This window comes from Elaeis guineensis, chromosome 1 (genome assembly GCF_000442705.2).
Source record: "Elaeis guineensis isolate ETL-2024a chromosome 1, EG11, whole genome shotgun sequence".
NCBI lineage: Eukaryota > Viridiplantae > Streptophyta > Magnoliopsida > Arecales > Arecaceae > Elaeis > Elaeis guineensis.
This window is the reverse complement of record NC_025993.2, coordinates 112,521,706-112,534,667: the sequence shown is the minus strand read 5'-3', so window position 1 is coordinate 112,534,667 and position 12,962 is coordinate 112,521,706. Positions and strand designations below refer to the sequence as shown.

Here is a 12,962-nt window from a genome sequence, read left to right as displayed (position 1 = left end):
TAGATGTCAGAGTCGCCGTGAAAGTGTCATGTCGCCGTGGGCTGTCAAATCACTAGGGTTGACAATGCCCTCGGGGGACAATGCCCCTAGGTGGCCGTGCCGCATGCGCTGTCAGAACTGACAAGCTCTGGCGGCTGTACGGCGATCGGAGGAGTCGACCGACCCAAGTCGGTGGCCAGCTGAGTGGCGTCGGGCCCCTCGTTGGTCGGCGACTTACGTGAGTCGGCCATCAGACTTCTGGTTCAGTCGGTCGCGGACCGTTAATTGGTCGGTGATGGCGCCTCGTCGGTCGCTCCGACTGTCAGTCGGTCGGTCGGTCCTCCGACCGTCAATAGGTCGGTCGGTCGGTCGGTTCGATCGTCAGTCGGTCGATCGGTCCCTCCGGCCGTCAGTCGGTCGGTCGGTGGGTATTCTCCAACAGGAACCATCTCTGTTTGCCATCCATATGGTTCAATATGCCCCAAATCTGACGGTTAGATACATATCAAACTACATGGTTCAAGACGATTCTGCAATCTTTGGTTCGAAGTGCACTGGATAAATTACAAGCCAGTGATTGAATCCTCGCAAAACAGATATAAATGGTCAATATTTCCAATTCATCTTCTTGGACTACATCTCATGCTTTTCTACATTGATTAGCAATCAAACTAGTTCCTAGGCATGAGTCATATGACTCTTGATCAAGAAAAATCCTCCACATGTATGTGCCCAAGAGTTAGATCACAAGATGCCCAAAATTAGTGTCTCGAGCTGCTCAAAATACCTAATTGAAAAATCGCTTCCTTCCTTCCAAATATAAAGCTGAAACTCGAAACCGCCTTCTATTGATTGGAAAGTTTAAAGAAATTAACAGACATATTCAACAATAGAATAGCAAAGATTTTTTTTTTTTTTTTAAAAAAACACACACCAAGAATTCGATTAACGAATCGAGCAGAGGAAACATTATTGACGACTTAATTCGGTTAATACGCCACCAATGATCACTTGGAAGAAATACTTGAAATAACGACAGTAAAATCGGGGGAAAAAAATCAAGAAAATTGTCCTAAGATTACCTGAATCCTGCTCCTTTTTGGACTCGCACAAATTTGGTCTGTTCTCAAAATGAAATCCTGGCGTGTGGACGAATCTTGGAAGTTGGAAGTTCCTCAGATAGCAGAGGAGACGAGATTGCCGGAAACGACGTAAAATGTCGCGTTTTCCGGGAAAAGTCGATGTCCATTCACCACCATCCGCTTCTGCAGGATCCGACGGTCGGGATTGAGCTGAGACGCGGGTTTGTGGCCCACCTGCCACGGTCGACGTGGAGAGCGCGTGGTAAAATATCATCGACCTGGTGTACCGCTTAGATGGTACACCAGGTGTACGGCATAATTTCTCCACGATGACGCGAGACATTTTCCACAGCTCTGTTATCAGACCACATAAAATTTTCTTGGAGGGAAAAAGAGCTCTTCTCCTCTACCCTTATCACCAACGGAAAAAAAAAAAAAACTTGGAGGGAAACAGAGCTCTTCTCCTCTATCCTTATCACTAACAGGAAAAAAAAAAAAATTTCTAGTCCCAGCAGGAAAGCATTGTAGCCATGAACTGCAGCTACTTATCCAAACATAGTTCTAGTGGTGCACATGAGCGCTCATATGCCTCCATAGATTCATTCCACTCCCCTTCTCCCTTCAGTAGCCCATCATCTCCACTTCCTTCCCTAAAGCTATGACTGACACCGTCGACAAGCTCGTCGTCTTCCTTGCCAAGAGAGATGGCATCGACAAGCTTGTCAAGACCTTCCAGTATGTCTCCAAGCTCGTCCACTGGCATGTCGAAGCCACTCACCAAGACATAGCTAAAAGAGCCAAGAACTGGGAGGTGGCCTCTGGCCTCAGCCGCAAAGCCTTTCGAACCGGTCGCTTCCTCACCGGCTTCAATGCCCTCCGCCGGAACCCGGGCTCCACCCCTCTCTTCCGCTTCCTCGCCGTGTTTGCCAATGCTGGTGAGATGGTGTACTTCTTCTTCGACCACTTTCTTTGGCTGTCAAGGATAGGTGTCATAGATGCTAATCTAGCTCGAAGGATGAGCTACATCTCAGCTTTCGGAGAAGCTCTTGGCTACGTTTTCTTCATCATAATGGACTTTCTTATGATTAAAAAGGGATTGGTGGAGCAGAGGAAACTTGAAGCTGCGGAGAACAAGGAACAAGTGAGGAAGATCAGAGATGACAGGGTGATGAGGTTGATGGCAGTGGCAGCAAACATAGCAGACTTGGTGATAGCTCTGGCAGATATAGAGCCCAATCCTTTCTGCAACCATGCGGTCACACTGGGGATCAGCGGGCTGGTCTCGGCTTGGGCTGGTTGGTACAGGAACTGGCCGTCGTGAAAAGGAATCTGGTGATCATTGAAACTACGTCAGAATTGCTAGATTGAAGACAAGGAGAAGCAACAGGAAAGTCCAAAGAACAAAGAGCGCATGAATCATTGTGTGATGCTGTATGGGTTTGTTACTGAGATGATGCATGACACATGCTAGCAAAAAGTAATATGCAATGAAAAGTTGAGCAGATGTACCAACACTGGAACATCATATTTCATTAAAGGGTTCTTGAATCTCTGTCAGCATGCATGTACACATAATGGCTCTCATCTGCTAAGATTTGAGAAGTGCTACCGTTTAGTGTATTTGAGATGATGCTGTTAGGTCCTCTTAAAATTGTCTTCAAAGTCCAACCAGCAACACCTAATGTAATCAATGTGCAATTTTTGCAAAAGTGGGTTTCCAAGGTGGAGCTTTCTGCATATTTTCAAGTCAACGAAGGTTGCCTCTCACTTAACATTGGATGAAATAGAAAACCTGGAACTAATTTGTTTTTTATCAAATGTTCTTTATTTCTTCCAATAATCAATTCCGTTTTGCATCCCTTCGAACTGTTAAAAAAACTTTGATAAACACAATTTTAGTCCCGACAATTTCCATCCTAGTAATTTAACACTTGCTAAATAATAAAGATGCAGAATTAGAGTGTGCTGCTATAAACTAATATATCTTGAAGCAGAAATTAAGCTACTGAAGGCGAGGAATTTCTATTCTGTTAACTAGTAACTTGGTTCAACTGAAATGAAAGTAAACATTGAAAGTAAGTGGCAATTTAAGCCAATATCCAGTATGTATTCAACTGGAAAGTAAGCTTTACTTGAACAAACTCACATTACATTCAATTGGAATGTGAGCGGTGCTTAACTGCATAGCATTTTGAAACAGAAGCTGGAATTCATAATATATATGGTAGAAATTTAAAAATAGATCATGCATCTTCCTTTGAAACTAAGCAGAGTTTTGGGGCTGTTTCACTACATTTTTCCCACAACACCAGACTCACCAAAAAATACCATACATATTGAGGATTTATCCATGATTAGTGATCTTCTTGCGAATGAAAGCAAATTTTATTTAAAAAAATTACACATAATTGCAAGTACATGGTGAAATAAATGATGTATTGCCATCGGCTTTATGTTGTGATGAAAACCCAGCCTCGTATTACCATTATTTGCTCTTATCTGGGAGACATGTTTAAACCTGAGATCCAACAAGAAGTTGATGGTTAAGTTTCAAAGAGACTTTAGGAGATAAAATACTTAAGCAAGGTTAGATGTCGTCACCGAGGTCAGTTTCTTTAGTTGTTCTATATGATCTGTGAGCTTTTGCTGCTTAGACAGAAGTGTTTCTATGAGCTGAGAGGATGAAAGCAAAGGATGAACTAGTTCTTCAATTACCGTACATTGGTATGTTTGATAAATTTCAACTTCTATGCTCACCTCCTTGGTGTCCACAAGACAATCTTCAAGTTCTAAAATTTTCTGTGCTACCTGCTCAGCAACATCACCTGTTTGCACCTCTTGTTGGAAACCATCAACACCCTGCATCAAATATGTTAATCCTATTGTAACTGTAGTCATTAAGCCTTTCCCCACTATTTGGGGTTATTTTGAATCCTCCTTCACAATCATCCCTATTATATATAAGACAGATTGTGTTACATCATACTGTTTTTTGTTGAGAAAGTACCTCTTAGGCTTTAAAACTCTAAATTACAGATGGTTTAAGCAAATTGAGTAAATAATTTTTCTTAAATAATATTCCCAATTACATCCTCTATGACCAATGCCTTGTTTTCATGCCCATCACCCTTTGGATAGGATATCTCCCATGCCACATGAAAGTTGCTAAGTAGAATAAGGGAATGAGGAGAAAAAATCAGCAGAAGTCAGCTCACAGAATCTCAAGTTTTCAGGACATCAGGATCGACCAAAAAAGGTGTTATCTGGTATCCTAAGGATATTGGGATTGTGGAATCCATGAACTGCCCCAACCATTCCATAACCTTCATTCTTCCACCTCATATCTTCATATCTTCCTACCTGAGTGGGAAATATATGCAGATAAGCTGGCAAGCCAAAAAGGCCCTAAACGACAAAATGCATCAATTTTGTAGAGCATCCAAATGAGACCTGCCTAGAAGAAATAGGACCACTTGAAAAACTGGAAATACATAAACATGTTTAAGATTTCAACTAAAAGAAGAATGAAGGTCTTGGCAATTCCAGGCATAATCAGTGTTCTCTCATGACACATAGAAACTAGTTGTAAAAATATGGTTGGTATTGTAAGTGGCATGTATCATTTGTCTCACAGCTATCCTTTATTCCAGTACAAGGACTGATGGATTAAGAAGTGGAGATTATATCAAAATATGGAAATGCATGGACTTTTAGATCCAGTAATGCTTTTCATCTTAAAAGCTGAAGCTTCTATAGGTTTGTCAAAGATTCTGACTTTGCTTCTTTTTTCTTTCTTTCTCTCCTTTTTTCAGTATGTTTGCTCTTTGACAGTATCTTTTCTTCTGCAAAAATACCTCTTCTTGCCAATACCTTCAAAATATATAGTTCTAGCCTGTTATCTAAATTAGGAGTACATGCAGAAGGAGGCATAGGAATTGGGTGCAGGAGTGAGGAGAAATCACAAAGCAGACATGGCGCTCTAAGTAGGAGGAGGTTCCAGCAACAATTCCAAAAGTCCAGTCTTTCTCCTGTGTACTATAACACATACTATCCTATTAATAAATTTGGGGACTTCAAATGAGGGCAACAATTGATCTTTCCTAAGGAAGATACTTATGCTAAAACACAAATTGATAATACTTCAATCACATCACCTATGGATACTGGATATGTGTGACCAACCTTCATATTAAGAATCACAACTCAAGATAGAGAAGCATTGATTTTACTGAACAGGTCTAAGAAAAACAATATAAAATTAACCCTTTTAGAACATTACTTTTCACACAAATCATAACCAATACCATGAACAACAAGACAATCCATTTCATTAAGGTGTCTTAGAATCCCTACCTCCCCATGACTCCTATCTATGATTCCTTGATCTGTAGTCTCTTTACTTCCCATGGCCTTCTGCTGTCTCAAGCTTCATCATCACTTCCATCTAGGTTTCCTTAGGTATTCCTTCCCTCTTTAAATGCTCTCGCCCTTCTTACTTTTTGATTCCCTCTGATAATTTTTGGCTCACAGAGCATCACACACCTTAATTTTCTTACACAGTGTGAGTTCCCTAAAATCCTTTATCACCACTACCATCTAGGATTCTCAGCCTGCCCCAGCTCTGCAAATTATCACAGCATTTCAGTGGCTTGACTCATAAAATATTACATGAACACCGAGACATGTGCTGGTGTTACATTGACATTAGGTGTAAGAATTGAAAGACAGAAGTAATACATATATACCATCTACTGTAACCAGCAAAACATGTAACAAAATTCAATTAATATTACATTGCACAGCCAACTAAGCATGCATATCCATGTATACAAGAGGGAGAAACTTCTGCCTTTAGCATCTCAGGTTCTAGTCATTTGGGCTTTTTGAGAAGTTTCTAAAAGCTAACTGAAGAAAAAAGATTCAAGTGCTCATGTGTGCCTATTGCCAGATAATAGGCTATTGATGAATCTATGCACAAAGCCAACAATACTCTGAACAATCTGTAGTCCTTAGATTTCCTCCATAAAACAAAATATTTTTTGATGAAAAGGGAGGCAAAAGAACAACCACCCGGCCTTTATTATGAATTAGAAAAAATTACATCAGAGGTGAATCAAAGTTTTGAGTGGAACAAACAAAGATCATTTTCAGGTGGGGTGTTAACATGAGGAAGAATCATCATTCAATGTTGTGGAAGTTTTCCTTTTATGCTTTTGATTTTGAACCAGATATCTCCAAATTGAGAGATAAGCTTATCGTTGCAAAAAAATTGACCAATCATTAGATAAACAAAGGCCTTCTGAAGCTTCTATTTATTTATTTATTTCCATAAAACAAAAAAGGTACCCATTTTTGTAACACTTTGATTTTGTGCAAAACATCTGTGCTAATCATTAATTAAGCTCATTCCCTTAAATCTCACCAGACAGGAATGCACCAAAACTTTGTAAGAGGAATCATACTCATAAAAAATATTATTTGTTATATAATGCAATAACCTGGCATCAAAGGAGAGAGCAAAATTTCTGCAAAGTATTCTTGCTTGTTTTATATACTATTCATTTTGTTTTTATGCAAGTGTTCTTTATGCTTAGGATTTATTTTGCCTAAATGTTTCTAGTCTGCTGAAGAGTTCGAATCCAAATTGAATATTGAAAGCCCATATGTTTGCATATTGTTTGGCTCCTTAAGTCAATATCTTTTATCATCTTGTTATAAGCACATGATTTTGGCATCACTCCAAAAGCAATATTCTGTAATATTTAGATTAAGAAGTAAAATAGCTTTGTCAAAGCTTTTAGTTATTAAATGTGACAAGGCAAGATAAATATGCATTTTGTATTTGGCTTCAGAATTATAAATTTCATAGGGAGTGCATGCATTATTTTTTAACAACTTAATAGTCACAAGATACAAACTTCATGCCAATTAGGAACCGTCATTAAAATGTGGTCCATAATGGAAAAGAGTTGTTGGTCAATATTTTGAATTAAGCAGTCCGACACTAGAGAGTTTTATTCAGAGATGATCTTTGAGGTAGTCTGCAGTCTCCAAGATGATGGACTTAAACTATTCAAGTAATTGCCCTAAATTGTTTGAGAAAAGGTTGAATTACCAAGCAAATTTGAACAATTTTTGTCTCACAATTTACCCATCTTCACTAAATGTGTAAGTTATCAGCATCATGGGAGGATAATTACAATATCAGGCACTATGTCATCTTTTAATGTCAAATTAAGAGTTCCTCCACCACTGGACCTAAGTCGCCTCTCAGAAGTTTTGCGTGAAAAAAGGCCAAGCATCCATCAGCACATAACCAAACCATCAAATCTATAGAGAAATTCTGCTAAATAACCTAGCATTTAGTTATATAAGGACTCCCATGAGGAACAAGGATGTTACAATCTTAGAGTCTGACTCTTCATAATCAGCAAATTTCTCTCCTCTACTGAAATATTCCTGAAAAAATAGAGTAATTTCTTCATCAAGTAAGGAGGTACAGACTTGTTGCATTATTACAATGCAGAAAGAGGAAAAATGATCAAAGAAAATTTAACAAGCACCATGACTTTACCTGCAGAATGTTATTAATTTCTGGGTCAGTCCATGGTCCCTTATCTTTCAACAGGCATCCTCCATATTCAGAACATGTGCAACTTCCCCCCAAAAAGTCTGGCAAATTACTGTAGAATCATATTTCATCTGTTAGCCAACCATACGCAACTTGTTGATAACATAAGCACCTGTTATGTACCTTGGGTCTACAGCTTCCAAGAGCTTACTCTGGTACTGGTTTCCCAACACCTAAATATGTATGATTTCAATTGGATTAAGAAAGCTGATAGCACAATTTCCAAATAAATGAACCAGATGTCTACAGCCCTCCTTTTCCACAGAAGGATGACAGAATTAAAAAGAAGAAGCTGAACCTGTATCTTCAACCTTGTTCGCGCATCCAGAAAAGCACTTATCGCTTTCCACAGCACTCTAAACCCGGATCCAGCATTGACAATATATAGTCGATGTAAAGTCTGTGAATAAGGGAAGACAAGATGGATAAATGATTTATGAACAATGATCCATCAACTCCTTCAAGTGATTCAGCAGCCTCCTTACAATCTCTTAGTTTGTTTGGAAAGAAGTGGCATCCAATATCATAACCTCTTTAACATAAAGAAATAGTCAGTGAAGAAATGCTTTAAAATTCTCCACCAAATGTTTTAATGCATACAAGAAAAAGAAAATTAAATAATCAAATTTGTTGTTGTACTTGAAACTGATGTTGTGGATACTAGTGGTTTGGAATTTTCACTCGGAAAATGAGTAGAGGAAGGATGATATTGAGCTTCATAACACCCAAGGAAAAGGTAGCAAGATCAGATGTCAGGAGAGGCTAGAGAACGTTGAAAGGAAGTGAGAAGTTTGAGTTGTCCATAAACGACACAGGAACAGATGATGAAGTATCATATACAATGGATGATGCAGTATTAAGCGTGGGGACTAGGAACCATTATGTGGCAAATGACCATACGAAAAGGCGAAAAATAGTTGTAATCTTGAGAGCTAACAGATACATATGTACAAGGAAAACTTTTAGGAAAATTGAATTAAGCATATAAACAATTGAGGCAGAGTGGTGATAATAAGACAGAGTAGAATGGCAAGACCATTTAAAGAAAAATTACAAGGACACTACCAAATCATTTGACAAACAGCTAGCATTGGTTAAAGAGTTTCAGGATGAAAGAGGGTGCCATGGATCTTTATTTTCAGAAATCCCTTTTCAATAATCAAATTCATGCAATTAATTACACAGCCCCTCATACCACAGGCCATGTACAACCTTGGGTCTTGGTGCAAAGACTATAACTACAGAAATTTAATATCTCAAATAGGTATTAACATAATCAATTTAATGAATAATAACCTATGGTCCTAATGCCAACTAGCTAGAGTCAGCTTCAAGGATCATTGGCAGTTGATAGTTGATTAAAAATGTGAATCAAATTGCATGTTTGGAGAAACTAATTTGCACTTCTAAGAGCTAAATTTTACTGCATAATTTGGTATCAAAATGAATAAGATGTAAACAGAGTATGACCATTAGAGGTAACACTTGTACCCGGAAAGTGACAACACAGAGCCAACTAAAAACATATTCAGTGCAATCCATGGAAGGGTTGACACTGGTTGACTGTTGGGTATGGATGTGACATCAACTCATTGACAAGGATTAGTGGCGGTCATTGTTGTGAATACATATTAAGATCCCTCGCTCTAAAGAAGACAGATAAACATAACAAATAGCTTAAAAATCTACTAATGCTTATAAATATTACCAATTACATATGCTTGAGCCGATGAATTTAAACAGATGCAATTATATGACCAAGCTCTATCTTAATCAGGTCCATACGAATGAACTCTAGAGTAACAATTCTCATACCTCTGGGTAGTAAGTGCTATCAATCTTTTGAATTTCTGTAAAAAGCTCTCATACCTCTGGGTAGTAAGTGCTATCAATCTTTTGAATTTCTGTAAAAAGCTCTCTAGCAGGCTTTGAGAAGTTACTTGTACCCTACATCAGGAATTTAAAGTTATCAGATATATTGCATTCCCCTCAAGCCTTTATCAAAGCATCAATTGAGTATTCATAAGAAAAATTTTAATTTCACAGTTCAGAGTATATACAACTGCAAGAGCAGATAAAACTAAAAGTATAGATGAAAGAAACATATTTGGTAAAATTTACAATTATGTAGAATTATTATATAAATGGAGTATTAATTGAAAATTAACTAAAGAAGTAAACAAATGAAGAAGAAAAAGGTTGCAGATCAAGTTCGAGTAAGTTGCATGCAGAAAAATTAACAAGAAATGGCTTTGTAGTTTTATATCAAATGTTTGCACCTGATTTCTGCAACTCTTAGTTCACCAAATGTTAGGAGCATCCTATATTAGAGATGCACATTTCTTTTTTTTTTTTCCAAATTTCTAATTACTTATGAACAAGATGACTACATTACCATACTAGATAAAATCCAAATATGATTGCTTGTTTATGGGTTATCCATGTCATTTTATTACTCGAAATAGTTTGTAAGTGTATAAATTTTCTATCTCATCCAAGTGCACCCTCTGCTGAGTTCATGGAAGCCTTAATTGAGTATAATTTTTCAGGCAAGGGTCTCATCATTAGGCAAAAATAACATTTTAAACTATGAAAGAGGAATCTATATTTCTTTAATAAAATTGGGGGAAGCTCCCTGATTCCTCTGTTTAGAAAAAAAAAAAAAAGACAGAGACCTATGACAGCTACACATAATCTGTGTCACTGTAATTATCTAGCATACAGATTTGCAAATTATCCTGATTTCTCTTATAATGAAATCAAGAAATCTGTGATATTGCATCTGATACATAAGATACAATAATTATTTTTCAAAACAATAGATTTTTCTTTTGCTTAGAATTAGAAAGATGGTGATTGCTTATGTTTGTTCCCAGTCTCACTTGCAAAAATATCACTACAAGATAGGAGGGAGTCTGCCTACAGAAATGCTATAGATGACAAATGAATGATGCTACCAAGTTATAGCGAACGTTGCAAAGAGAGCTTGCCATGCATCTTGTAGAATTTCAGAGATTCATGGTCATGCATCAATGTCGTTCTTCCATATCCAAACTTAAGTTGCCTATTGATCAGCAGCAAAGCAGGCCTTTAGTAAATATAGTACTTCTAAATGATCACCTAAAAGTGATTGGCACACCTTAAATAAATTTGAGCTAAAATTTTACAGTTTTACTTAATTTGAGGTCCCATTACCACATGGTGAATTACATCATGGACGATCATTGGTCATGTTAAATTGCTTTATACATTTTTATCTGACAAATAGAGTGAAGTTAGTGCAGTGAGGCCCAGGAGATTTAATCAAAGTGAGGATAGGATGTCAATTCCTTCAAACCACAAGAAAATATTTATAACAATGACAATTACCACTCCTTTCACATCTAGAATGCTCGTTGTTGAGGCTATGTACTTCCTAGCTGCAAGTGAGCATGCAGCGTACCTTAAGTTTAATGTTTTCTCTTGTTCTGAAATGTGATTTTTGATATAGCGGTCAACTGTAGTTACACGTAACAAGGTATTGAGGTCCACCGACCCAATTCTTTCAATGTACAATGGTCTACCATATCTATCAACTCCATGATATCCATGTGGATAGCATTTTTTAACTGCTTCATATTCGTCAAACTTGAAATCCTGAAAATAACCACGGATAAAGTGAATCTTCCTAACAATTGAAATACATGTTCATAATCCTCAAACTATTGTTCATCTGAAAGCTACTTCAAATAAGTATGGTTGGAATTGCAAATAATTCATGATTTTGTAACCTTAAGTCAACCAAACAGGCATAGCTATGTTATCCATCAACTAGGCAATTGCACTGATTGATTAAAGCAACAACACATTGAACACCATTGCATACAATATCTGTAAATAAGTCAAGCTACATTAACTTGCCAGTTGAAAAAAATGATGTAAATTTAGGGCCCATTTGGTAATGCTTTAGTTTTCTGTTTCCGTTTTCAAAAACTGAAAAATGTACTGCACCGGACTACCAACATGATGAGACTCTTGGGTTTTTTCCTTAGCTGTTTGTAAAATCTTCAGAGACTTGAGAGACAACGATTTTTATCATTTTCAAAAACAAGCATACGTAGAAGCAAGGAGCAGCTGAAGTTCCATGCAAATATTGTCTGCTATATCAGTCTCCATGTGGGATTTAACTAATCTGGAGAGAAACAAAAATACAAACAGCAATGGGGCCAAACAGGCCCTTAATTTACAGATACTGCAAGTGAACTGGCAAATAACACATAATTTCAATAAAATAGGTTAAGTGAAAGTGGCATAATTAGAAGCAAAAGAAAATACAATTCAGATAGTGGTTCTAAAACTATACAGATTGTAAATTATGCAACACTATTATAAAAAAAAGTTTTAATAATTCAAAATTTCATTCAGTCCTAATAGACTCCAGCTGGAAATTCAGCCGTCATCACATTTACTGCAACTTCTAGGTAACTTGTAAATGGTCCGCATTATTCCAGGAGTGTGGTGGAGGACTCAAGAATCAAAAAGGAATGACACCCTTGGATCATCTCTATAAGAATAAATATGTAGAACACATTTTATATTGATAGATGAAGCAACTTACTATGATAAAATACATGTATACTCATTGATCACTATATAAGCATTTTAAAACTTGAATGTCAAAGTTGCCACTTATGTCACATTTGAGAAGATTGGCAGGTGATTAGTCAATGATGGCAATCTTCAGTTTGTACTGTGGTCTGTCACTGGTATTCTATATAGGGTCCACATACGGCCTGCAGATTAGCTAACAAATTATGCTACAACTATTACTAGTCTAGTTATATGGACCACTCAGTTCACACCTGAATTACATAAGATTGCACATGCAGATTTCCTTGGATGTGGTTATGTAAGACTGTAGGATTAGATATTTTTTCTTTTTTCTTTTTTTTTTTGAGGAAAAAAATAGAGGATTCCCTGCCCTAAAATTCTTTTAACCAACTTTGCAACACCTCATGGTCTGGCAGAACTGCAGCATGATACCCATCTAATGGCAAATGATTGTTGCAGCAAACAAGAATACAGGTTTCTTTGTCAGTGTTCCATGTGGGAAAGAGTGTAGCTTGTTTTTTTGCCTGAGCATAATGGGATAATGAAACCCACTTGAAGGTCAAACAGAAAATTTGAAATGATTCAATAATAGCTTATCATGTTTCTGTAGTTATTCCACAAATCTAGAATTTGCTTACATATGAATGGCAGTTAATTAGCCAACCCAGATAGTTGGGAAA

The 12,962-nt window shown here is 37.3% G+C and overlaps 3 protein-coding genes across 3 annotated transcripts; 1 reads left to right on the top strand and 2 right to left on the bottom strand.

Moving 5' to 3' along the window:
• Window positions 1-426: 426 nt before the first annotated feature.
• On the bottom strand, window positions 427-1,493 carry LOC140858757 (uncharacterized). The gene is made up of 2 exons (XM_073260058.1): window positions 1,062-1,493; window positions 427-824 (listed from the first exon to the last, which is right to left on the bottom strand). The coding sequence occupies exons 1-2, from the start codon at window positions 1,402-1,404 to the stop codon at window positions 724-726; spliced, it is 444 nt and encodes a 147-aa protein (XP_073116159.1). The 5' UTR covers window positions 1,405-1,493; the 3' UTR covers window positions 427-723.
• Window positions 1,494-1,584: 91 nt separating this feature from the next.
• On the top strand, window positions 1,585-2,812 carry LOC140858753 (peroxisomal membrane protein 11-4-like). Its single transcript, XM_073260055.1, has one exon. The coding sequence runs from the start codon at window positions 1,720-1,722 to the stop codon at window positions 2,380-2,382; it is 663 nt and encodes a 220-aa protein (XP_073116156.1). The 5' UTR covers window positions 1,585-1,719; the 3' UTR covers window positions 2,383-2,812.
• LOC140856509 (phosphatidylinositol/phosphatidylcholine transfer protein SFH11-like) lies at window positions 2,813-11,847 on the bottom strand. The gene is made up of 10 exons (XM_073253978.1): window positions 11,789-11,847; window positions 11,062-11,359; window positions 9,562-9,639; window positions 7,991-8,092; window positions 7,816-7,865; window positions 7,636-7,744; window positions 7,464-7,520; window positions 3,819-3,920; window positions 3,663-3,734; window positions 2,813-3,579 (listed from the first exon to the last, which is right to left on the bottom strand). Exons 1-10 carry the CDS (start codon window positions 11,845-11,847, stop codon window positions 3,574-3,576), a joined length of 933 nt encoding a protein of 310 aa, XP_073110079.1. The 3' UTR covers window positions 2,813-3,573.
• Window positions 11,848-12,962: the final 1,115 nt, after the last annotated feature.

Excerpts from the sequence above, each read along its gene's own strand:
- LOC140858757 (XM_073260058.1), bottom strand. The coding sequence starts at position 1,404 with ATGTCTCGCGTCATCGTGGAGAAATTATGCCGTACACCTGGTGTACCA. Across the intron at positions 825-1,061 it reads CAAAAAGGAGCAGGATTCAG|AAGGCGGTTTCGAGTTTCAG; the intron begins GTAATCTTAGGA and ends TCCAATCAATAG.
- LOC140858753 (XM_073260055.1), top strand. The coding sequence starts at position 1,720 with ATGACTGACACCGTCGACAAGCTCGTCGTCTTCCTTGCCAAGAGAGAT.
- LOC140856509 (XM_073253978.1), bottom strand. The coding sequence starts at position 11,847 with ATGGAGACTGATATAGCAGACAATATTTGCATGGAACTTCAGCTGCTC. Across the intron at positions 7,866-7,990 it reads GAACAAGGTTGAAGATACAG|GTGTTGGGAAACCAGTACCA; the intron begins GTTCAGCTTCTT and ends ATACATATTTAG. Across the intron at positions 3,735-3,818 it reads GTCTTGTGGACACCAAGGAG|CTCATAGAAACACTTCTGTC; the intron begins GTGAGCATAGAA and ends TCATCCTCTCAG.